The sequence below is a fragment of the Amblyomma mixtum genome, chromosome 3 (genome assembly GCF_055824585.1).
Source record: "Amblyomma mixtum isolate Tamu chromosome 3, ASM5582458v1, whole genome shotgun sequence".
Classification (NCBI taxonomy): domain Eukaryota; kingdom Metazoa; phylum Arthropoda; class Arachnida; order Ixodida; family Ixodidae; genus Amblyomma; species Amblyomma mixtum.
This window is the reverse complement of record NC_143014.1, coordinates 291,739,628-291,765,431: the sequence shown is the minus strand read 5'-3', so window position 1 is coordinate 291,765,431 and position 25,804 is coordinate 291,739,628. Positions and strand designations below refer to the sequence as shown.

Genomic DNA, 25,804 nt, shown 5'->3' with positions numbered 1-25,804 from the left:
TAGTCTATAGAGAGTCTATAGACCGTATATAGACGAAAGGAAATTGAAGCAGCTATAGACCGTGGTCTATAGAGAGTCTATAGACCGTCTATAGACGAAAAGAAATTGAGGCAGCTATAGACCTTGGTCTATAGAAAGTCTATAGACCGTCTATAGACGAAAGGATATTGTGGCAGCTGTAGACCTTAGTCTATAGACCGTCTATAGACGAAAGGAAACTGAAGCAGTCATAGACTTTAGTCTATAGACAGTCTATAGACAAAAGGAAATTGAGGCAGCTTTAGACCTTAGTCTATAGCGAGTCTATAGACCGTCTATAGACGAAAGGAAATTGAAGCAATTATAGACTTTAGTCTATAGACAGTCTATAGACAAAAGGAAATTGAGGTGGCTATAGACCTTAGGCTATAGCGAGTCTATAGACCGTCTATGGACGAAAGGAAATAGAGGTAGTTATAGACTTCAGTCTATAGAGAGTCTATAGACCGTCTATAGACAAAAGGAAATTGAGCCAGCTATAGACTTTAGTCTATAAAGTGTCTATAGACAGTCTATAGACAAAAGGAAATTTGAGCCAGCTATAGACTTTAGTCTATGAAGTGTCTATAGACAGTCTATAGACAAAAGGAAATTGAGGCAGCTATAGACCTTAGTCTATAGAGAGTCTATAGACAGTCTATAGACGAAAGGAAATTGAGGCAGCTATAGACCTTAGTCTATAGAGGGTCTATAGACAGTCTATAGAGGAAAGGAAATTGAGGCGGCTATAGACCTTAGTCTATAGAGAGTCTATAGACCGTCTATAGACAAAAGGAAATTGAAGTAGCTATAGACTTTAGTCCATAGATTTTCTATAGACTGTCTATAGACAAAAGGAAAAGTCTATAGGATGGCTATAGAGTCTATAAAAAGTCTATAGAAAGTCTATAGACCATTTTTATAAGGGAGCGCCGCTGAGCGTTGGCACCTGGATCCGAGACCCTGCTGTGTGTGTTCGCAGCGGTTGATCATCCGCCCGAAAATGTGCTTCGCTCTACCCTAAGCTGACTAGCACTAATGTCAGTCCAAGCCACGCGATCGTGCATACGTGATAAAGGTACGCTAAAGAGGATTCTAAGCGCGCCCTTTTACTGCGGGAACTCGATCTGCACGCTCCGACCATTCTTATCAACTGCGAATTATTGTGCTCTGCGGCTGATATCGATATTGAATCGAGTTACACTTCCCGGCTGCCAACTTTTTTTTTAACTCACCGTCGAAAAGAGGAGCAGTTAGCCAACGCGTTGAGTGCCTTTCAGCTAGCCGCGTGGGGGGTTGCCGCTCGGCTGTGTGCGGAGTGATGCGTAGCGATCGGTCAAAGCAAAGAGTAAATGCGCATTTTTATTGCCGTGTGCCTAGTTTGTGGCTGCATTGGTTTAAATTCCAATCAAAACACACCGTTCCCGCAAATCGGGCCCTCTACTTCTTGCCTTTCTTCCGTTCTCCCATTCGCTAGCGTTTGCACCCGCCCCATCGATGTAAAATGGAAAGCATCCGCACAACTAGCGACATAGCACGCGAAATAAGGGAACAAATTTTTTATCTTCGCAAGGAGGCCCATGGTAAAGTGTGGGGCAATCCCCAGCTATGCCAACAGCTCCAATCAGCTCGCGCGATTACGTAAGTCACGGTTCCACATAACTGGCGCCACCCCGTCACTGGTAAAGGAACCGAGAGGTTTGGTTTAGTTTATGCATTTTAACGTCCCAAAGCAACTAAGGCTATGAGAGACGCCGTAGTTGAGGGCTCCGTAAATTTCGACCACCTGGGGTTCTTTAACGTGCATTCACATCGCACAGTACATAGGCCTCTAGAATTTCTCCTCCAAAGAAATTCAACCGCCGCGGCCGGGATCGAACCCGCGTCTTTCGGGTCACCAGCCGAGCACCATAACCACTGAGCCATCCCGGCGGCGGAACCGAGAGGTCCAAACGAATCCCACTTCGGAGCGAGCGACCTGGCTGGCACTGAAATAAAGGAGGCGTTGCCTGAACAGAGCTCATGACGTCAGGACTACAATTTTTTTTTTTTTCGATCCCGGCCGCGGCGGCAGAATTTCTTTGGAGGAGAAATTCTAGAGGCCCGTGTACTGTGCGATGTCAGTGCACGTTAAAGAACCCCAGGTGGCCGAAATTTCCGGAGCCCTTCACTACGGCGTCTCTCATAGCCTTAGTTGCTTTGGGACGTTAAACCCCATAAACCAAACCAAACCAAACCATTTTTTTACAGACTGTCGGCAGGTTATAAAACCCGCTTAACTGGAACACCATCTTAAAATACAGGCACGGAGCGCATCTATGCCGAAGTCATAACTTGACCTATTGTGTGGGGATCTGGCTATTGCCCGCTCCATCCGCCTAACGTGAGCATCTCGGCGCACGGACCTGGATATAATGCTCTGCTAGAATTGATTAAGGAAATGAGCCGTAACATAATTCTTCATGCCAAGTGGCTGATTTACTCAATCAAAAATGCTGTAGTCGCACGGTTATTGCAAAGAGCGCCAATGACTTTTCATAAATGTACTAAAGACGAAAAGGATACCCGCCTCATGTGCCACGATTGTGGACTTGTAAAACTATATGCATCTGCATCTGTTTATCAAAACTGAATCAACGCACTTCAGCCAAATTATTAGCTGCGATTCTGAAGAATCCTTTGCAGGGAGCAGCTTTCGTCGGCCGAGAAACCACTTTGGGGGAGTCAATGAACATGTGCGGGTACGTAGCTGCGTGACCGCCCTGCACTTTTTGGACTTCAACAAGCTTTATAAATATCATGCGATCGTTCTTTCGTTCCTTGTTTTGCTTGTAATCTTGACTGCCGAAACTTCGTGCGCCTACAGTTCGTCCATTGTTAGGGTGAACTCGCGAGCCGTGGCCCTGCTCCGTGGAACGTCAGTGCGTTGCGCAGGTGCATCAAATGAAACTGGCGCAGGCGTAGAAGGGCCTGAATGCGACGTCTGCTGTCGTCTGCGTCGTTTGCTCAAGCGCTGAAGCGAGAGACCTCGAGTGCTATCGGAGACAATGCGAAGCACCGCCTTCAGGTCACTCATGCGCCTGCGCCACCTCGCTTCGATGTGCTGTCGCATGTTCACATTGAGCTCGCGTGCCATTTCTTGCGCAATCACATACAACAGGGGCCGATTACACTACACGCTGCCGATTTTGCAATGGTCATTTCGCGTCTGTCTGGTCCTCTGTCATTGGTCACTCGGATGTATGCCAGCAGCTTTCAAGCGTCTGTGGAAAGCGATCCGGCCATTTGGTGGTCGACGAGTGGACCTGGCATTGACTGCGATATGCAGCCACTGGTGAGGTGCAATCGCAGCGCTCCGTCAGCAGCAGGCGACCCGGCCGGCCCAATGGCTGCCATTGGCTGGGACATGAAGCCTACAGTGAGTTCCGGTCGCCTTATACCCAGTGTTCGGTTCGCTTTCCACAGATGGTTGCAAGCCGCGGGTACATCTGAGTGACCAATGACAGTGGATCAGATGGACGCGACACGGCCATTTTAAAATGAACAGCTTAAATAATACGGCCCCAGACCAGTTGGAGGCGCATCAGATACAGTTTGAATTGCTCCTTGTCGTCTGTTCGTCGTACATCGTCGAATTGCTGATAGCTAGAGCATGGCTACACCTTATGGGATACGCTTTGTCCTTACAGGAGGTGTTCTATCTGGGAGAGTAGAACGAAGGAAGAGCCAACGAAAGCGCCGCGAGGTGGCGCCCACCTGGCTTGCACCGCCTCTTTTACTGCCATGCCGGTATCCTCGGAATTTTCCCGCCCTGAGTGACTACGCAGCGTTTCGGAAGACCCATAAAACCTACTATAACCGCCTTCAGCGCACGGTAAGTACTCCACAACGTGGGAGCTGTGTCTTCGAAAATGTCGGCGTAGCTCTGCATACGTTTTGGCTACTCACTTACTATACTTTTACCTCAAGTTAGAAAATATTTAGTACTCACTCAGCCAGAACTATGCATTTTAAGTGGAAAAGCCTAAAGAAACTACAACTGCACTTGTCCACTCGCGTCTCATTTATTGTTCTCTGGTATGGTCAACGACAACCGAGACAAGTATGAAATACCTTTTATCATTACAAAAACGAGCTATGCGGGCCATGGGAAACGTGCCCTACACGGAAAGCACTGCCCCATATTTTACCAGATATAGCATTCTTCAGGTAAAACAACTGTTTAAACAAAAACTATCTCTGGAAGTGCTACGCCAATACCGTGCAGATATACCGAAATTTGAAGAAAACTATCAAGCTAAACAGTCCCCGTACGAACTAAGACAGAGCGAAATAGTTAGGGCCAGATCACGTACAAACTATGGCTTACAGAGGTTATCGTCGCAAATACCACAACTCTTCAACAAATGCCCTGACATATTAAACTTAATAAGTTCTGTTTAGTCTTCTATTCAATTGAAAAAGTAAGTTAAAGCAATATTTTTATCTGAGCAGGAGGTGCATGGGTTAAACTCTTGAGCGAACTCTTGGTGCTATTAATCTGTATTATGCTGTACTACCATCGTGCACTATAGGTCATATTCCATTACTTATGTACACTGGATTGTATTTCACATTATCAATTTTTGTTTGGTGAAACATTTTTGTTTACTGCTAACCTTGATGCAGTACGTAAAATATTGATTTTGTATTATTACAGTTCAAATAAGTTATTTTCCTTTTCTTTCTACAGAGAGATTAGAGTATAACCTAAGACGGTGTGTATCTTTCTGTATTCTGTATTGATGTGTTGTACTTCGGTCTGCCTATGATGTATAATCATATGTACACTTCTGCTGCCTGTGCTGTCAGGGGGGTATAGCCTAGTCAGGCCCCATCCGGGCCTTTTGCTATTGCCTCCTGAGCCAATTTGTAGCAAATTGTCTCAAAGAAAGAAAGAGAGAAAGAAGGAAAGAAAGAAAGAAAGGAAGAAAGGAAGAAAGGAAGAAAGGAAGAAAGAAAGAAGGAAAGAAAGAAAGGAAGAAAGGAAGAGAAGAAAGAAAGAAAGGAAGAAAGAGAGAAAGAAAGAAAGAATGAAAGAAGGAAAGAAAGCAAGAAAGAAAGAAAAAAAGAAAGGAAGAAAGAAAGAAAGAAAGAAAGAAAGAAAGAAAGAAAGAAAGAAAGAAAGAAAGAAAGAAAGAAAGAAAGAAAGAAAGAAAGAAAGAAAGAAAGAAAGAAAGAAAGAAAGAAAGAAAACTGTGGTGTCCCTTCTACTCCGCTTCAAAGCGAAGCGGCCGTTACAGGACTATATGCACCTAATGTTGGTGGCATGGTTTCTTCTCTATAAGGATGTGGAACACACTCTGCATGAATCACTATGTAGTATTCGCTTAAGACACTAAATAAATTTTAAAAGAATTTTTCTGTCATGCTGTTTCGGTTTCGGTTTCAACTGACGAATGGGGACTGCGTCGTCAAATTGAAGTTATATGTCACTTGACGCACAAAAAAACTGCAATATAATGGCTCCTACATTGTTGTAATTCACTAGAACGCTGAAGCCAGCCTTCATCGAGAACCAGAATTACAACGTATTTAGAAGTACTGATTATACTGCAATTTTTGATGCCTCACGTGATCTATGACCTCTCTTTGATGTCACAGCCACCACTCAGCTGTTGAATCCGAAACAGCATGACAGAAAAATTCGTTTATAAATTATTTAGCGGTCGTAGGCGAATACCGCATGGTAATTCACGCATAGTGTCATCCGCATCCTTATAGATAAGAAAACATTTCCGCCAAAACCTGGATGTCTGTACTCCTTTATTATCCGCGATATCGTTCGTTATTCATTCATACATGCGTTGTCATAACTGAGATGGCATCTGTCGAATTTCGGACTATAACTTCAATTTGGCGAAATTATATTTCTTACTAGCGGCATCTGTGCTCGGAAGTCTACCTGGCTTTATTTTATAACGCAATCAGTAGTCCTAGCGTTGGAAATTTGCCGCTTGTTGTAAGAGGCTATTTTCATTAGAAAATAGTTTTAATAGCACTTATAAAAGCTGTTGTTTGCCGGCACTCAACTACTGAGCGGAAACGCGGTGGCTAACGAAGAAAGTTCAACTTAAATTGGCAACATCGTAGTGAGCTACACAAAAAAAAATTATGGTTTCAATCTTAATTCAGAGACAGGAAGATAGCAAGGATGGGTTAGCGAATATGCGTCAGTTTGCAGCCGCAGCGCCAGTCTCACGCAGCACCTGCTCCACCGGCCGTAGATGACGACGACACCGCGGGGCTCCCGGCTTGCGCTGGTGCCTCGCGCTTGACTATGGCTGGCTCACGACAGCGCATCGTTTCATGCCACTATTGCCAACAAATCTCCATTGATTCCCTCATTCCGGCCTCTGACTCGTTGTAGCAATAATTAAACGACATCCTAGCCGAAATCAAAAGGTATGGGCGTGGGTCGGTCATGTTATGCGAAGCGAAGGTAACCAACCGATTGCCGTTGCGGACTGGATTCCAAGAGAAGAAAAGCGTAGCGAGTGGCAGCACAAAGCTAGGTGGGCGGATGAGATTAGGGGATTTACGGGGATAAGGTGGCCGCAGCTCGCACAGGGCCGGGCCGGGTTAATTGGATGTTTATGGGAGAGGCCTTTGTCCCGCAGTGGGCGTAGTGAGGTTGCTTGTGCTGCTGCTGCTGATGCTGCTGCTGCTACTGCAGATGTTGAATAATAGAAGAGTATATGCGCTGTGCACAGGCAGATTTCGAATAACTAGCGAAATATTTGCATGTATTGAAGAAGAGCATAGCTTGTAGCACTGTTGTACTAGCGGATACAAGGAAAGCCGGTGCATATTTATGGCCAAGAAGCTCAGAGGCACAAAACCACCGAGACGACAAGAGCGGTTTGTAAGCTAAGCCCATTATTAGTGCTATTTATTCATGATGCCTGAATGGCCTTATAAGTGAACCATTACATAAGTAATGTTTAACTGATACAAAAACTTTAAACAAGAAATGCGCAGGACATAGCTAAAGAACACCGTTTATAAAATGGCACTTGCAATGAATGGGTATTTACAACATGTCTTTTTGCCCTTCTTGAGCATTACTGGTAGGAATACACGATTGTAGTAGATGAAGAAGGAAGAGAAGCGACACAAGCGCTAGTATCTTCTCGGTACCTATCTCGCTATCTTTGTCGCTGCCTGAGGAAAACAATGTAATAGCTGTAATAGTAGAGCGCTTCTAGTAGATAGCGGGACAAAAGACTACAAGACTTTCACGATGCTACCTTCCCAAGGCGGGACAGACAGACGAATAATTCGCTAAACTCTCTGCGTTGAAATATCGAAGAATAATGTTACAGCTAACGACACTGGACGTTCGGCGGGAAAATCGCGTTACAATATGTAGCAACTCAAAACACACGGGCCACGGAGGAAGCTGGCTGTGGTGTTGAATTAATGGGAGCGTGTGTGCAGGAAGGAAGGGAGTTTGAAAGCGGAACTTAACATGTTACTCATGCCATTTGGAGGAAGGATAACATTACTTCTTTCTTTTTGCCGTAAAATTACGGTAGTATATCGCTGGGCCCTGTGGCGTTACGATAGCACGTTGTCTCTCCTTATTAATGAAAGCATTGTCGTGGAAGGAGCCCATTAACAGTACGATAGAAATTCTTTTGTGTTTGGATACACCATATGGTCATAATTGAAGTTCTACAGCACGACACGTATTACTGGCATTATCAATGCAGCACGAAACGCGGGACGCTTGGTGAAGCGTGGTAAAATGACGCTGATATGCCTGACTGAACATGCATGCAGAAAATCTGTGCAACGTAAGCGAGCACGGGATCGCAAGTGCGGCAGGCATGGAACGATTTTTAGCATCGTAGAAATGCCTTTATTTGACTCATTTGAAACCTGTGGCACTATATAGTGAGCGTGGCCGCAGTCCAGTCATTTTCCTCCCATGTTAAAGAGTGGGAGTCAGCACGAGCACATTTTACAGCGGTGGTAAAAAAAAAAAACAAGCTTTTTTACCTGCTCTTCCATAGGTCGTAAATAACTTTTGAGTGGAATAGATCTTGTACCAGTGCAAAGAAGGGCATAGACGCACAATTTACCGAAGAGAGAGCTTTAATTTTTATCAGCTCTTCTGACATTTTATAAATATCTCCGTGTTGCTCGTTTCTCAGACAAAAGACGAAATTCAAAATGAGGGACGACATATTTCCATCTAAGAAAATTCTGTTTGCTAAGCGTGTGAAAAAAATCTGCGACACAACATTTCGGGTCTCAGGGGGACTCGTTACCAGCAGCTGGGTATTTTCACACAGTTCGTGACCAAGACGCCGCAAAGAGAAAAGAAGATATCCTTTCACGGTTCTCATCCCGCATCTCCGCCGCTAGCAGCGCTCCGCTACACTAAGGGCTGTGTGGTTGCCACGTCGGTCGGCAGGTGGGTGAGCTTTGTGACTTGTTCTCAAACCCTCCATTGAACGCGCACAAAAGTTTTCGCTGCAATCGCCCGCCCTCTGAGTGCACACACGAATAAAGACAGCGTGAGCCCAAAGCCAGCTGGCAAAATGTAAGCCGGTATTTGTCAGCACAGCTACGACAACTTTGGAGTAATCGTGACGTAAGCTATGCTGTTATCTTCTCGTGAGATTTCGTAATTGTTTTTCAACCTGTGGCAGCGCTCAGAACTACCCTATACTATATGAACCGTGGGGAAAAAAAATGGTGGATGATTTGCGTACTTAGGCCGAATGCAAATTAGGTGCGCTAGCAGTTCGGTTTTCCCTTCGTTTCCAGTGTTCGCATCCAGTATTCACGGATGACAGTTGTTCGGATAGCTGTAAGGGTTTGACATCTATATACATGCTTAATTGGTAACTCTCTTAATTCATATATCCCTGTGAGTCTTCCTGCCACTCCTGGCCCAGTGGTTCAGCGGCCAAGCGATGCGGCACTGGCTTTCTTTGGCAGGTGCTGCCATCGGTGGGACTTGGGTTGGGTTGCGAGCCAGGTTGGCCTTCCCGAGCAGCCTCTCATGATTAATTGAGCTGCTGCCTGACGGTGGGCAGGTATATATGCATGTGCACGTTGCTCACCACCCGCAATTGAGGACCCTGCCAGAAAACCGATTTAGGACTACCCTACGCAAAATGAAGTGTGGGGAAAAAAATTTTTTTTTCATTCATTCATTTATTTATTGGTCTTTGTTGCTTTCCAAATGTACGCAAACACTGCCCGGACCCATAGCCAACGGCTAGTAACGAGTCCAATAGAAAAAAAGTATACAAGCATGCAGTCAACAATACACCAAAACAAAGACAGTAAGTTAGTATAAAGAAGGCTATACATCACTCTCAACACTTGTAAGAGCATCAACAAAAGAAAGACATATATTACAGATTATATAAACTAAAAACTTACAGATCAAACAAAACGCGTAGAACTTACACAAAAATTAAGGCATCACAAAAAGCTAGGGGAAAATAGCTGTTAAGTATTTACAAAGCATCACAAGGGTACAACACACGAGAAGAGGATAAAATATTTTTTTAGAATAAACGCAAATGTATAAATCTATAAATAAATCAAGGTATCAGGATTCGGCTACATGCAAATAATATCAGGCAAATATCTAAGACGACTAGTAAAAAATGAAAGTATGAACTCAAAGTGTGTCATTCTTTTTAAGGTAATAATTTTTTATTCCAATGGAGAAGTTGTAGGCAGTCTTTAGGTCATGTGGTAGATTATTCCAAATTTTTACGTCCGTAAACTCTAGGAGACGCTCTCCATATACATTTCTTTTCACTGGCAAGTTAAAATTGCCGTACGTGCGGCTCCGTGTTGGAAGTGGTGGGATGTTAAATATTGATATATCAAACGGGAGGTTGTTTGTTATTATTTTATGAATAGCAGCACGAAATTTGCAGCACGAAAGCATACCTCACTCGAGCGACCTTTATTGGTGGTTCTTGCGAACATCGTAAGAAGCGTGGCAGAAATCGCAACTTATCAGTGAGAGCTAAGCCATTAATTCGCTCTGACGTCTTAGCAAGAGAACATCTTGCGTGTAATGCCCAAGATTAAAATAAACAAAAATCATGCTGCAGAATTCAAAACAAGACATTTTATTAGTTTCTGTGCAAGAAAGTGATCATATAAATACAGCACAAAAAGTTTCTTTCGCTAAGAGTGAAATATATATAAGCTCATCATGCCGCAAAAATAGTTTCTCTAATCTTTCCACTCACCGTCGCATCGGCAGAATTGCCCTGTTTCACAAGTTGTTTTATTCGCCACTAATACAGGAACAATACATCTGCGAACTCCTACCACGCAGATCACCTGCATCGTTTAACCGCTTCCTTTCACGGGTGCCCATACAACTCTTTTTACCAATTCATTTTTTTTTTACGAGCAGCAACGGGCTATAATGCCCTTCCACACCATATCGCCGCCGCAACCTACCCCTCAACATTTGCAACCACTGTGAACTGCAGCACTGTGTAAACCAACCCCTTACGTAACACCCTGTCAAGGGTCTCAAGAAAAATAAAGTGATGTGCACTGTGCGATGTCAGTGCACGTTAAAGAACCCCAGGTGGTCGAAATTTCCGGAGCCGTTCACTACGGCGTCTCTCATAGCCTTAGTCGCTTTGGGACGTTAAACCCCACAAAACCAAAAAAACTAAAGTGATGTGATGCGGAAGCTATCAGCGGTTATAACTGTTTTTAGGCAGGAGACTCAAACCCCAGGCAACCAATTTGTATGGAACGCTCGCCTGTGTGGACGTTTATTACGCTTTAGAGTATGAAGAAGAGTGGCACACGAATCACGAGATTTACGAGCTCGAGTCTTGGTGTGTGCACGGGCTCCGGGCAGCAGCCGGTGCGGCGTGACTGTGTGCAGTACGGTCCACTGTTAAAGGGAACGTGCGATAGCTTGGCCGCCGCGCTTTGAAGCGCTTCCACGTGAGTCATCGAGAAGCGACGGCACAATGCGCGTGCGCGGAATGGACCCCCGGCTGCTCTTCCCGCCGAGCGCCTGGTACCTCCCGCTCTCGCCGACCCTCGGCGGCAGTCATGGCGGCGGCGCTTACCGAAGAGCAAAGGCCACGTGATTGCACGTTCCGTTGTACAGCGAGCGAACCGTACTATACGTCCCTTCCCCCCTCTCGTTTTCGTTTCTTTGCACTTCCTTTTTTTTTTCAGAGCTTACACTGTAGCTCATCGCCAGCTGAAAATTTTACGCCAGCCTTTCGAACCTATTTCGGCCGTTTTTGAAGGAAATGCTATTTGCGAATTCCGCCCATGTCCCGTGCACTATACGCGTAGTCTTTGATCTCTCTGGGTCCAGGATTTCCATAAAGCCCTTCATTTTACTCCAGAAAACACAGCGCACGAAGTACCCGCTATGAGAATTGCCTTAGCATTGTGGGTTTTTTTTTTTTGCGCAAAAGACACGACACAAAGAAACGAGGTAGACAGGACAAGCGCTTGTCCTGTCTACCTCGTTTCTTTGTGTCGTGTCTTTTGCGCAAAAAAAAAAACCCACAATGCTTAGGCACCAACTAGCCTGCAAAAACATACTCGCGAGAATTGCCTTGCCTCTGAGAAGAAGAAAAAAACCTAGTAGGTAGAAGCGTCCTTTGAAATAACAAACAGCTTGATATAAAAAGAATCATAGTACGGTTACCGCTGTGTAAAACGAGATTCAACGATAGCTTTTAAGCTAAGTTGAGGTAGGGGCCTTGAGAGCGTGTTTCACTCGGCCGTATTCGGCGCCACCACGCTTTGCCAGCAGGGTAGGTGCCATGGTCGCCAAATCATTGCGATTTCTTTTTTAAAATTACTCTTCTCCAACAAAAGCAAGTACTTTTCCAATTTGTTGCCACAAGAAACTAATTTCATTGGTTGACCATTTGGCTATTTCAGTTCTCCTGAACATGCAGCGCTGACAGACGAGGGACGAAGGAGAGACGACACACACAGGTGTCTCCTTCACACAGTTCACACACAGAACACACACAGCTCTCCTTCGTCCCTCGTCTGTCAGCTCTGCGTGTTCAGGATGTCAAACCAACTTGCCCAGCAACACACCCTGCTATTTCAGTTCTGTCGGCCGCCGTTGCCCACAATGCGTTTCCGGTCCTTCAATGTGGCCGTCTTCGCAGAAATAGAGATATTTGCCATTCAATCAAAGAATAATGGAAGGGCAGTTTTACACTTCAGCGCAAATCGTTCCCCGTCTGTCACGCCGGCGCCGCGGTTTCGATTGCCACCTAGACCACAATTTTGTTTATTTGTACTCTTTAATCAGCATCATTTGCGGTGGACACATTTCGCGGACAGATTTTGCCGACAGATAACCTTGAACTCTACCATCTAATGCTCTCGCCTTAACAAATGCATGCAGAAGTCGGCAGCATGGACTGTGCTCTCTACTCCCCACCACGACCTTCCAACGAACCCTTGAGTGCGAATCCAGGTAGAAAAACAGAACAGAAAAATGCCTGTGGCTTTCTGCAATGTTTTTGACCAACAATTTGTAGTAACAACTGAATTCTAGGTTGTTGCTGCAGAAAAGTACTACGGAGCTTCAGAATGCAGAAATAAAACTGCAGTACTGGAGGAAAATACGACAGAACAGAAAATTTGTCGTTACGTTGAAGCTACAAAACATTTTGTCGTCTTTCAGACAAGGCAACCAAGAAGGTCAGCATTTCGCGGCTTGTTCCGAAAATATTTATGGAATCTGTACACGCTGTACATCCCAGTCTTCATAAGGCAGTGCGCAAATAGTTCCAAGGCCATAGCGTGCTCCGTTCGGTTCTCACCATACCACTGAACGAAGAAACTGTTCGTCCGCAATGTCTATTCAGGCTAGAATGAAACTCTGAACGGCGCCTGTCAACAAAACAAACTCTAACTTGTGCACTTTCAGCTATTGGGCGCAACTAGCCTGATTCATGTTTAAGCCCAAAAGGTCTACCGAAGCAAATATTCATAAACCTATTATGAGGAATATTTCGCTGCAACGTAAAAAAGTACGGCATAAGCAATGTTCGCGTTTCATTCCGGTTAGACTGTACATGCCAAATTGGCTTTAAGAAGAGTACGAACACTCTATTTCAATCAAAAAGAATGATATACGTTTCAAGCGCGTAAAGAGATGCCGTCTAGCAAGGTCTAGTCGCAGGCGTTGCGAGGAGTGTAATTTAAAGGGGTTGTGAAAGGGGGTCTCAAAAAAGATGCAATATTGTGACGAAGACGAAGCTGGCAGTGGCGCGGGACGGAGCGCCCGCGCTAGGCCAGCGGCCATTTAAACCATCTCATAGCCATCGTTCACCACGCCTCATTCTTCGGCTGGCCGCCACGTTACAATATGACTATAATGCTAAAGGACGCAGCGTCCCAAATATCTTCCAGCAAATGTAGTTTGTTTGATGCCGGAGACAGAGACCCAAAGTGCCAGAGACCCAAAGTGCCGGTTCAAAATCTTTTGTAGGGGATTATCAAAGCTACGCACTGGTGTTTTGAGCTGATTTTCGTGATGACTTGACACGTACTCTTTCAAGGCAAAAAAAAAGTAGCTGGTGTTTTAGCATTCCTAAGCACTAAACACCGTGCGAAAGCACGTTTTTTTGCGGGTGGGCACCACCGACGTACAGTCTTTGTCAAAAGTAACCAGGCTCCATGGTTTTCTTCTCATTCGTATAACAGAGCCCTCACGGCTTTCCTAAAGATCAAAAAGCTCTTTGAAGGTGAGAACAGGGGTTCTTCTTACCATACAGAGATTTAGAGCTTGAGGGCCGGCATAATAGCTTTAATATACGACTGAGAAGAAAAAAACGTGCAGCCTGGTTACTTTTGACAAAGACTGTACCTCAAAGCGCAATTGTGGCGTCCAGTGACCCAAGGAGCCACGCATGCGCCTTTCTATTCCTCAGAGTCAACGCATTCTAAACCTTCCGCTGCTTTTAAGAGAAGGAAAGGCGCTTAACAGTTTCAATTTTTAGGTGGACGCTACCGCCTCCTCGCAGCGGAACTGATGTGTCGCCTGACCCACTGAGCCAGTTGCACTTGCTACCCTGAGGTTTCACTCACATACACAGACACACATCTGGAACCCGAGGATTGGGGCTAGAAGTGCTTTTGCAATAGAAATGAAACACCGGAAACCATAACCACATCTCCTACTTTAGAGCGACAGCTTTACTCGATGCAAAACTGGATCTCATATTTCGTCTCGCCGGATTACCTTGAAAAAATTCAGGGGCACTTTGACTGTCTAAAGTGCGTAGAGGCGAAGGCGTTTTCCGCACCACTTTCGCTGCTTCTGTGGCACTGGTGGCGTCACATATAATCGAGTACTAATTACTAAGTGATGACAAATCACTAATTAATGCTTAATTACTTATTAATGCCTGAATACTTATTAACTGCTAATTAATGACGCTTAAGCTTCGCTTTTAGGAGTGGAACGCGACAACGTGCTGTAGCGCTGCCAGGGAGTCCACGGAACGCCACCACCCGTTCGGCGCGATGCCTTGCCCTTTGAACGCAACGCTTTTTTGAGGAAAGGAAATGGCGCAGTAATTCTCTGTCATCTCGGTGGACACCCCGAACCGCACGGTAGACTAAGGGAGGAAGTGGGAGTGAAAGAAGACAAAGAGGGCCCGTAATGATGAAAATGAAAATTGTATTTGAGGAAAGGAAATTACGCAGTAACTGTCTCACATATCTCGGTGGACACCCGTCAAAATTCAGGGGGGCACTTTTTTGATCTAATGTGTGGTCACTGATGTGTGGCTAAGATGTTAAGCTTCGCCTCTAAGAGTGGAACACGACAGCATCTTGCAACGCTGCCAGGGAGTCCATAGAACGCCATTGCCCATTCGGTTCTGCGCCTCTCTCGTCGGTAAATTGGTTTTTGAGGAAAGGAAATGCAGCTGTCTCTCATATCTCGGTGGACACCTAAATCTCGCCGGAAGGGAAGGGAGGAGGATGGGAGTGAGCGAATACACCGTATTCACTAGACGCGCCTTGGTTCATTCCAAACCATCGAGCTGGCATGGCGGAGTGGATAGCATGCTCGTCTCGCACGCCGAAGACCGGGGTTCGATTCCCGAGCTCGACCAATTTCCTACTCGGTTTTATTTATTTATATTACCTGACTAGAAAAGTTAATTCGACTAATTGGGTAATTAAGCAATTAACTAAGCTCGATCCCACTTACTTGGAGCATCACTATACGATCCCTTCAATTGGTTGCATGGTTACTAGCCAAAGTACAATTGGCCCCGTTTGAAATTCGCGCACTCTGACGTCACGATCGTTTCTACCAATTGAAAAGCGTGACATTTCTCTCGACAACTGCTGCTTACAACGATGAGATATTAAATGCTTCCGCCTTAATAACCTTGCGATTCATAGCGTAGGAACAGCATTACAGTAAGCTGCCAAGGTGTACCATGTCTACATGGTTCACTATGCCCACCCTGGTCCACCATGGTGGTATGCTCTTTCGCTCTAGACCTTGACCTCCAGCCAACCCTAAAATTTGGCTCCACCCACTCCCAAAATTTGTCCCACCTACCCCCCAAGTCTATGCTACCCATAATTGTCCACGCTCAAAACGATGGTGACCTCCCAATTCGGCCCTGGCCAGCTCCAAAAATTGCTCCACTCGCCCCAAAAATTCGACCTCGGAAGATTTGGACCAACATTGATGCCTAGCCATAGTTGACCGCACCCAACACGATGGTGACTTACACATATGGGCCCATGCCACCGCAAGAATTTGGCTAACCCCTGAAATTTGACCTTCGCCGATATGAGCCAAAATTCATGTCCAGTCATAATTCAGCGTGCTCAACACGATGGCGACCTCTAAATTTGGCCCAGCCCATTGCCAAAATTTTACCGTCGTGATTTACTAATGCTTTCGCTCTGTAATACGTTCAAGCCGAATTAAAACTGAGAATTTTTTTCGTTTTTTTCTCGCAATCAGCGCTTCTTTGGGGGCTGATCACGAGTCGCGTTGGGATCCCCGCGAGTATGAACTACTTCCCCCTCTTGGACGAGAACCAAAATTCGGCCATGTTCTTCGCAGCGTACACGAGGCCCCCTGGTACAAGAACTCGCCCCTGGCCAAGCGCATGCTGACAGCCATCGAGATGTCAGGCCACAGCGGAGTTTGGATTGGCGGTCTCACAGCCTTTATCTCCTTCTTCGCCTGCGACGTGCCAGTGCGCACGCTCTTCTGTAACGTATTCGTGGGTGAGTGCCTGTCGTGAGCTGCATGCTGCTCTGTCGGCAAAGCAGCACCTCGGTGAGTGACATTCTTTGCGCATTCTGAGCTGGGGGCTGCCCACTGATACTGGCGTAATAAGTGTCGCTGGGTGTAGAGTTCCCGCACCTGTGGGCTTGCAGAAACATGATGAAGGTGATCGACAAGGGTGGCATGACTATGCGACATGCAAGCTGCTCATGGCACAGTCGGCGCTCCCCTCTTCTATGTTTGCTACAGAGAATTCCCAGCATTTTTTCAACACTGTTGAGTGCTCGGGGTGATGTAGTTCGTAACCAGAATAAATCTTCTAGCACTATCCGAGCAAACTGAGCATCAGACTTGATTCTGTTTTCTGTATTGCATCCTCCTTGAGATATGGTAAGCAACCGTAGTGCTCAACCTGGGCCTGACATCGGTCACAATAGCGTGGGCGTGGTGAATGCAATGATAACAGCTGGTTTGGTCGCTTATGAAATAAATCTCGCACGTATAAACAGTGCCGTAACGGCAAGCGATGGCTGCCTTGCGGACAGGAAGGATGGGAACGACATTGTGGAGTGGATTGCCGTGCGGAATCGCGTACGTACCAAGGACACCTCGTCTGATAAAATTATCCTTACCCTCTGCTTCGAAAGGCTCTTTTTGTCTCACGCTTGCAATAGCGGCAGTCCTTGGATCCATCTTCTAGCGAAAGGCATGTAGTGCGTTTTTAAATACATGGCCTTCACGAGGAAAGGGCCTCCACAGCTTGTTTGCCTTCCTCCAACGCTGCTTGTGACGTTACTGGAGAAACACTAATGGACAAACTCGCTGTGGTATTCGTAGGGATAGGGAAGCTGTCCACTTGGCTGGGCCTGGTCTCGTTCATTTAACCAAAGGCATGGACCGCTGATATAGGAATTTTCAGGCCAACATACTAATACTGTATTTACAATCGTTCGGTTTGTGGTAAAACCCGATTTTTCTCGATTCTTGCTCCTCGAACCCATTTTTAATATTCTAGAGAACATACAATGGCTAGGGAATGAGTTGCTCGTTAAGATATAAGTATGACGGGAGGTTCACCTATGATGTTCTGCAATTTTATAAAATAGGCTTTTTTTATTTAGAAGAACGCATTTTTTCGTCATAGGTTGGTCAGTAGTGTACCACCTCGGAATAAAGGTAAGACGTGTCAACTTTTAGGCTGGTGACCTAGTATAGAATAGTTAAGTTTATAACTATCACTGTTGGTCTCCTTATTTAATTTTTGCAAATTGTAATTTTTGGTTTTATTCTGGTTGATCACATTGACTCATTGTAAACACTCCTCCATGGGCCCGTAAAGCGCCTCTGTATGTTTAAGTAAATAAATAAATGAATAAATAGTGAGAGGCATGTAGCCAAGCGCAGGTCATATCCATATCTGTTTTTAGAATTTCGAAAACGGATTTATCCTCGGTGCCATGGTCGCACAAACCTTGGCTATTTGGATGAGTAACGTGCTCAAGGGGGCAGGTGCGGAGTTGCTTTGTCTGCAAGCTTCTCGAAAGCGTATGCATTTGAGCGCGATGTAGCCCAGATTTGTTGGCGGACAACACCGAGGATAACAGCGCTTTCTAAATTTTGAAAAGTGATATCAATATTACGGTGGGCTACACGCCCCTTAGCAATTGCAGAGACCAGTAGTAATAGTTAAAAAGTCAACTGCTCTATATTGTTCAGTAGTCTACTAGTTACCACGTCTTAGCTGTATTCATATGCTCCACACCGCTCGCAATGTTGTTCCGAAAAAGGCGTTGTTGTGACTCACAAAGCATATATTTAAAAATTTCAGCACATCTTATCTTAGTAGTAGTAGTACAAGACCTTTATTCGGCCATAATTTACAGGCCGAGCGTGTCGACCGCCTGGGCGACCAGAAGTCGCTGTTCTTCCTCCCCTTCAGCGCCAAGCCAGTCGAGCCAGGTGGTGATGGATAAAGAAGGTGGGGGGTAGGAACCCGACTGCTGAGTAGCCGGGTAATAGAAGAGGCAATGGGCCAGGTTCGCATAGATACAGGGGCAGTTGGGACAGGGAGGGTCCGATCGATAGCGATAGAGAAAGAGGCGAGACGGGGTGATGACTGTATTCATTTGAATGTGCCGAAGAAGGCGAGCCTCCGGCACCGTGAGTGATGGATGAGGGGGAGGGTAAAGGCGTTTGTCTAGGCGGAGATCGAGGTAGACCTCTTTTATGGTGCGGCGAAGGGTGAGTCTCCCACCGTCCTCCGAGGTCTTTGGCCAGGGGATCAACGGTGCCCGGAAAAGTGTGTCGCGGGCGAGCTGATGGGCCAGCTCATTGCTGTCAATCCCTGAATGCCCAAGGACCCAGCGGTGGAAAACGATGGAAGGCTGCAATGCAGAGACCGCTCGTTCGACCTCCAGTTGGAGAGAAGGGGTTAGGGTGTGTTTCTGTATGTGGTGTGTAGCGCCTTGTGAGTCTGAATAGACTGTGTACTCTTGAAGAGAGGGAAGTAGAGCAAATGACTGCAGTGCATGCGCAATGGCGAGGACCTCGAGGGACAATGGATCCGGAGGGTGTAGATACGGCCCGCTGGTGTGGGTTTCAGGAGCGGGGAGGTGGGGATTGTACAGGGCGTAGCCGCAGGAACCTCGAGGAGCCACGAAGGAGGCATCCGTGTTGGCTAAACCTGTGTATCAAAGAGAGGGGAATGGTGCTGCGCGGCCGCATGATGACGGCCAGCGTGCAGGACGGGGGACATGTTGCTCGGGAGGGGTAGGATACGAATATTGGGAGCCGGAGTTAGAATAGGAGAGGTAAAAGGGGCGATGGGAATGAGCGAGATACCCGCTTTAGTCAGTAACCACTGATCCTGACCCCGCTGAAGACACCGAGCGAAAATGATCCAATATCCCATGTTTATTCAAGAGGAGCGTTCTTAAGCTGGTGATCTTGAACTTCTCCTAACGCTTCTTATTTATAATGTGACTTAATTTGAGCATATGTTCGGAAAGTAACGTTTAAAATCGAGGAGCCTAAAACGGGTACTAACCAGGCATGAATTCGGTATCCTGTATCAAGAGCTATCTGCGCTAAAGACATCCTGCTCGAGGGCTCTTGCCCCTTTAAGACAGCCTTTGCGTTGTTTAATGACTCTTTTTGCAGTGCACAAAACAGGCGTGCCTTGCATGCACACCAAGTGCTGCGTAGGAGACAGTCAGTTTACTCGGCGAACTAATTCTGATAGATGAGAAAATACCTTATTTCATGAGCAGTTCCTTTATGCGCAAACTGTCATTCCGACGTGGTTTGTGAAATATTGAGAAAAGAGCAGGGAAATATGTGTCTCGCGCAAAAACGAGCGCTGATAATAAGTAACAAGTGGTGTTTTGATGCAAAAAGAAAGGGTGGCACGAAAAAACCCGAATTATGGTAACTTTACCCAAATAACCCGATTTCCACCGTAATTTTAACTGTAAAAAAAATTCCCCTGATTTCTTCCTCCCAATTCTGGAAAAAAAAACACGGAAACGAAGGGCGCTAACTATTTTGCAGCAAGCAAGCGAGGATGAAATGACAAATGAAAACTTCAGACGTTACGAAAATGTCGGTTTTGTAGGGGGCATTCTATACTGCACCACATCCATAACAGTTCCACTGCAGTGTCTTTTTTAAGGACGCAGGCAGGCTGTCGCTGTGGTTAGACAGCCGGCGCGCAAAGCTTCGTTCCCCATGGATGGAATTCTGCGCTCAGAAACCTGAAACCTGCTCCGGGGTGGCCGTGTAGTGGCAACTTTGGACACACGTACACACACCAGCACGCAGGCATCTCATCGCATTGAAGCGAACGGCACGTGTGCACAGAAAGGCAATAATATTGTACAGGCATACGCAGCTACGCGCCCTCAGGGGCAAAGAGGTTCTTGCACTGCATACAATCTTTTCTTATAAATGCCGTAAAAGAGAGTTTGACGTGATCTTTAGAGGCGGATTGTACGTTTGTGCGTATGTGTGTGTGCGTGTATTGTTCGTTTGTCAGGTTTATTTAGCCAACAGTTTCGGAAACAATATTCCTTTCGTCAGGGCACGATTCAGTTCAGTAAGTGTAAGGACACAGAACAAGAGAGAAAGTATAGTCCCAGCCTTCGAAACAGACTTCAAAATGGGCCGAAGGGACCGTATAACAAACCGCAACACAGCTCTCACAGCGTTAATCACGGCTGTCGGCGCACTATGAGCACAAATCAAATGTCAGACTTTTCCAGTACAAATACACCTTCCCTCCCTATTGAATTACCTAAAATGCGCCCAACAACATAGAAAACCTCTAAACATGATTGCTTAAGTATTCTGCTACCGGACACGCATGTAGGGGAACGCTTGCTGAAGCGTGATAGCGCAGTTCTTATCACGTATATTTGTAAAAAGATCACACGCCTGGACTAGAAGAGCCGATGTAAATGCGCGGCGCTGTTTTTCATGAAACATCGATAAGCCGCAAATTTCAAGCGCGTAGTATTTTTTCCTTGACGACCTCTGTAATTGCAGGTATTGTTGCGAATGCATGAGTGAATGTGATATGATGCTTTGTTATCCTCGTAAAGTGGAGAAAGGGCTTTTCTTTTTTTTTTTCAAGGGGGTTTTCTTTTTTTCAATTTCGTTCCTTTTTTTTTCATTTGAATTAACCCACACCTTCGCTGTGGCTGGAATCAGAGAGACGGGTGAATGGCAAGAATAGAATATAATAGGAAGAAAAGGAAACTGCAAGTGTCCTGAGGAGGGATCTGTGGGTATATTGATTGTTATTGTGGAATCTTATGACGTGCTAAAATACCTATGTTCGTAATCCACTGCTCGCTGAAAAAAAAAAAACGTGCTTGTCCAGAATTTCAGGGCATGAGCATGACAAATTGGCTTTCGCTGGATCTTGTTTACATGATCTTCCGGTTTTCTCACTGACTCCATTGCAGAAGTCTTCATTTCCAATACCATAGGTTTTAAATTATCTTCTAAGCGGGCGTCTGGCGCCTACTGCTCCGTTTACACGCCGGCGCTTTCAAATACCAGTGCGGTTTTCCCTTTATTTCTCTCTTATTCTCTTTACTTTGGAAGAGAGTATTTAGAACACACGAGGTTCCCTGCATCGACAAAGCGAGATCTTATCATGAAAGTTTAAAAGAAGCACGGTTTTACTTAGGCGCACCGCCGGAGCAGTCCTCTGCAACGCCTCGATGTTGGGTCAATTGAGGAGCCCCTCTAGGTACTAAAATTGCCAATAGCCATTTCCCAGAGTGTTTGTGGTATTCAGCTGTTGCGCTGGAAGAGGTCTGCGAAAGATTTTTCCTCTCTCTCTCCATTGCATTAGCTTCGGTCAAAAAAGCTGCGGTGTTGCAGTCGAACAGTGTTTGCGTACTGTGTGTCCATAACTGTACAGTCTTTGCCGGAATTAATCAGGCTGCACAGTTTCCTTCTCAGCCATATGGTGGAGAACTTCTGCCACCCCTCTGAAAATAAGACAGCCCAAGTTCTTGCCTTCCAAGACCCTCTGATCCTTAGTGAAGCCGTAGAGGCCCTCCTACACTAGTGAGAAGTGAACCATGCAGCCTTTTTACTTGTGGTAAAGACGATACAGTCCGCGTCCCCTTGTACAGAGTGCTCAAGCAGTGCGAGCCAGACAATAAAACTGAAATTAGACAGCTGCTCATGACTCCCGGAAAATATGTTTGGGTCCTTCTGGCTTGTAGGTCTATGTGGCTGCATACATCAGAATAAACGTTGCCTCTATGTCGCAATAGCTGTGGCGAGGTGCTCTCTACACAAGGATGGACTGCGCTTCTGCTGGGAACTGAATGGATAGCGTCGCAGCAAAATAGAGGGTTTCAGATAGAAGTAGAGTATTGGACACGTGCCCATGGTTAGTGGAAGCAGCAGCAAAAAAAAATTTCCTTCGCCGTTGTAGAACTATCTTGTCACCTGTTTGGCCGCGAAGAAAGATATTCTATTTTTTTTTCGTTAGGGCTGTGTTATAAACATTTTTCGGGCACCTACACATTAACACATTAGTAAACTTGGACATCTTGTGCTGAACTAAAGCTTGTAATTGTTTACACAGCCATACCATGTACTTGCTGATTTGTCATGTGTTTTTGGGTTTCTAAATATAGCAAAGATCTTCAACAAACTGTAGATCTGGAAAAGTTTAGATATTTAAACAATAAAGTGTTAAACGTCGTGTTTGATGAGTGATAACCTCAGCTGCTTATGTGCCATATAAACAGACACTTTTTTATGTAGGAAAGGGACGCTGTTGGTCATTAGGGGCGCCGTAGTGAAGGGCTCCTGTTTTATCTGGACCACCGAAGCGCGCAATGAAATCTCGCTACACGGACGCTTTGCCCCTCCATCGAAACGCAGCCACCATGGCCTCAATATTGCGCCTCAGCAGCCGAACGGCGTGGCCACCGAGCCCACACGGTGGGTCATAGTAGTAAATGACAAAAGCTGCAGGATTTAGGTTCCCACTGAACTGTCACATCTCTGAGGGGAGTGCACGGGCATGTGAAAAAGCTCTCTCTATATAGCAAGCAGTCGTGATCCAGGGTGTGTTTTGTGGCTACAACAGAACATCGCTTCCGGCTGTCTGGACAATGCTTGCCGAGGTCTTGCGAAATCAGCCACCTGTAATATCATTTATGTTTATATATCAGGCATCTCCTGCAGCGCTTGGGGTGGTGGGAAAGCTTCGCCGGTGGCACGAAGCACCGCCATTTCGTTAAGCCTACGTCGGGTCGCTGCAAGCGGTACCTCGGCGGAAATGCGTCAAAGCACGAAGCTTTAACGACTAACACAAACCTCAGCCCGTGTCAGGCCGCTGAAGCTATTGCACGACGAGAAAATTGTGGATTATTTCTTCAGTTTCATTCGCCTCGTTAATGATAGAAAAATCCATCTGTCCGTACTGGCCATTCGCTCGTCACCGCGCTCTTACAATACGTGGGTGAGAGATGTAGGGATGGGGTTTAATGTCTCAGAGCTGCACGCTATGAGAGAGATCGCCCAACTTTTCGCCCTGCTTCAGTACTTCGCTAGTGTCGCGCCTTCGCCTTTGAAGCATGCATGCCGCTTCGACTCTGTGCGCCTCTGGCTGTCCCGTTTTTTCTGCTTCTCTACCTTCTCATCTTCCGCCGCTTCTGATCCCGCACGGTGAGGTCCAGGATGGAAGAGCGGTGAGTTGGAAGGGAATAGGGGAAGTGGAAAGGCAGGAAGGTAGGAGTGAAAGAAAAAAAGAGACAGAGGTGCCTGTGTTTTCGAAGGCCCCGACGGTGCTTTCCATCCTCTGATTTTCTTCTTTCTCCCTTCATGCTCTCTCCGCACCGGCAAAAGCTACACGTTACGGATAGCTGACTGATAGTTGTCGCGGAGGCTCAGTGTTTATGGTGCTGGGTTGCTCACCAGAAAGAGGCGGGTGCGATTCCGGCTTCACATTCCAATGGAGGCTTAATGCTAAATGCCTGTGTAATATACGATGTCAGGGGATGTTAAAGAACCCCAGGCGGTCTAAATTTTCGGAGCCTTCCACTACGGTGTCCCTCATAGCCTGAGTCGCTTTGAGACGTTAAACCCCATACACCAAACAAAACCAAACACGTACTAACTTTCTTAGCACTGCAAGCGTAAGTTCTACTCCTTGTATTCGCTTTCGCAATGTAATTATTGTGACTATTTAATGCATAGCTGCCAATCCTAACTTGAGAGATAATATGAACGGACCCTCAGATTAAAGGGGAAACATATGTCGAAACTCGTTTAAGGAACATCTCGCGCATATAGGCGGCTCCTAGAGGAAAGCGCCGATGCTTTCGAAGCCCGCTGCTCTATTAATGGTGTCTCCTAGAGTTCTATGGACTCCAGTCGTCCGCGGTAACTCACTGGTTAGAGCGCTCGGCGACTGAGCCGGAGTACCTGGTCTCCAACCTGACGGCGGCGGCCACGTTATGATGTAGGCGAAACGCAAAAGGCGCCCCTGTGCTTTCATCCTTGCCCGTGGAAGGACTAAGACCCGCCGGTTAGTTTTGAGGAAAGCAACGGCGCAGTAACTGACTCGTATTGAAGTTCACACCTCGTCCTCAAAAGCGCTACGCGTAAGACCCGTTTCACATGAATGCGATTTTCGCCTGCGAAGCTGCGAATTCTGCCGGTCTACAAGTCGGGACGGCCGTCCGTATAGCCAGAGACGGCTTGCGATCGAGTTCCGTTCGGTTGGAATTCAATCGCAGCGCCGCTGTGTTCGATCAGCGACTGACCAATGCGCCAAGACGGCGTGCGACGTGGGGTCACGTGGGAGCTGTTGCTGCGACGGAAGAAAAACTGTGTATTTTAATAAAAACATACACATGTTGTACCCCTGGATGGCTTATGCAAAAGCTATTGCAGCTTTCGCTGAAAACTTGAAGTGCATTTAAGATCACCTTAAGAGTATTATGCGATAGCGTTAAAGGGTCCGTATGGTCTCTTGGGGACCCCCTGGAACAGCCTTTTATGGTCCATATTAATTGATCACACTAATTAGTAACCCTAATTAACTAATTGTTCCCGCAATGTAATTCGTCTACTGTGCGGTGTGAAGTGCTCGCCTACCAGGCCTCCGTTTATCCTAGTGTACGAACTTAGCTCAGTGGTGTAAAGTAGGATGCCTGGCTGAAAGCACAGCTCTTCTATTCTGCCCGACCACACTTATTCCTTTGCAATGAAACTTTTCTACTTCACCGCCCTCTTGACTCTTGAAGAATCATGACCTTTCAGTTACGACTCCGACGCTGGGCTTCTTGGCGTCCGGGACGAATAATGCTATTGAGTTACAAATCCCCATTCTTTATGCAGTCGCTTGTATGCGTGCTCTGTGCTTGCCGCAGTCGCCACAGCTTCCGCGCCGCTTTAGCGACAAACTGTGTTGCGTGGCCCGTGCAGCCTTCCTGGTGGACGCTGTGCTGATGGCCGCGCTGAAGGCGGCGGCGACCCAGTTTCACTGCGGCGAGCACCAAGCGCCTACTCTCGGCTTCCCATGCACCTTCACTTCGCGCGCGGTCCTGGTGACTCTTCTGACTGTCAACCGCACCGGTGCGTTCCGTCTGCTCAAGGCCACTCTCGTCGCTTGGTGCATCGGTGTAAGTGTCTCGGAGGTTTTGCTGGGCAAGCACAACCTGGTAGACTTCCTGATGGGCGCCGTGCTAGGCGTCCTCGAGTACCACCTCGTCGTGGAGCCCATCTGGTGCTCCGAGGAGCTGGTGTCCATGCTCTTCAACAGCATCGAAGAGCAAGCACGCGATTTGCTCCTGTGGTGATGAGGGAACCTTCTCTGAGCAGCATGCAGCGGGGACCAGGTCGAGGCTTTTGGCACTTTAAAAAAACTGCCTCTTCTGCTAGCAAAGCAGTTTTGTGGCTCTTAGTGGCACAATAAAGAGCAGTTTTTGTGAAGGTTCTCGCAGACAA

The 25,804-nt window shown here is 46.4% G+C and overlaps 1 protein-coding gene across 1 annotated transcript; it reads left to right on the top strand.

Moving 5' to 3' along the window:
* The first annotated feature begins 1,598 nt into the window (after positions 1-1,598).
* LOC149355158 (inactive phospholipid phosphatase 7-like) lies at positions 1,599-25,804 on the top strand. Its single transcript, XM_089576077.1, has 5 exons — positions 1,599-1,659; positions 3,708-3,892; positions 8,358-8,479; positions 16,154-16,320; positions 25,283-25,804. The coding sequence occupies exons 1-5, from the start codon at positions 1,599-1,601 to the stop codon at positions 25,654-25,656; spliced, it is 909 nt and encodes a 302-aa protein (XP_089432203.1). The 3' UTR covers positions 25,657-25,804.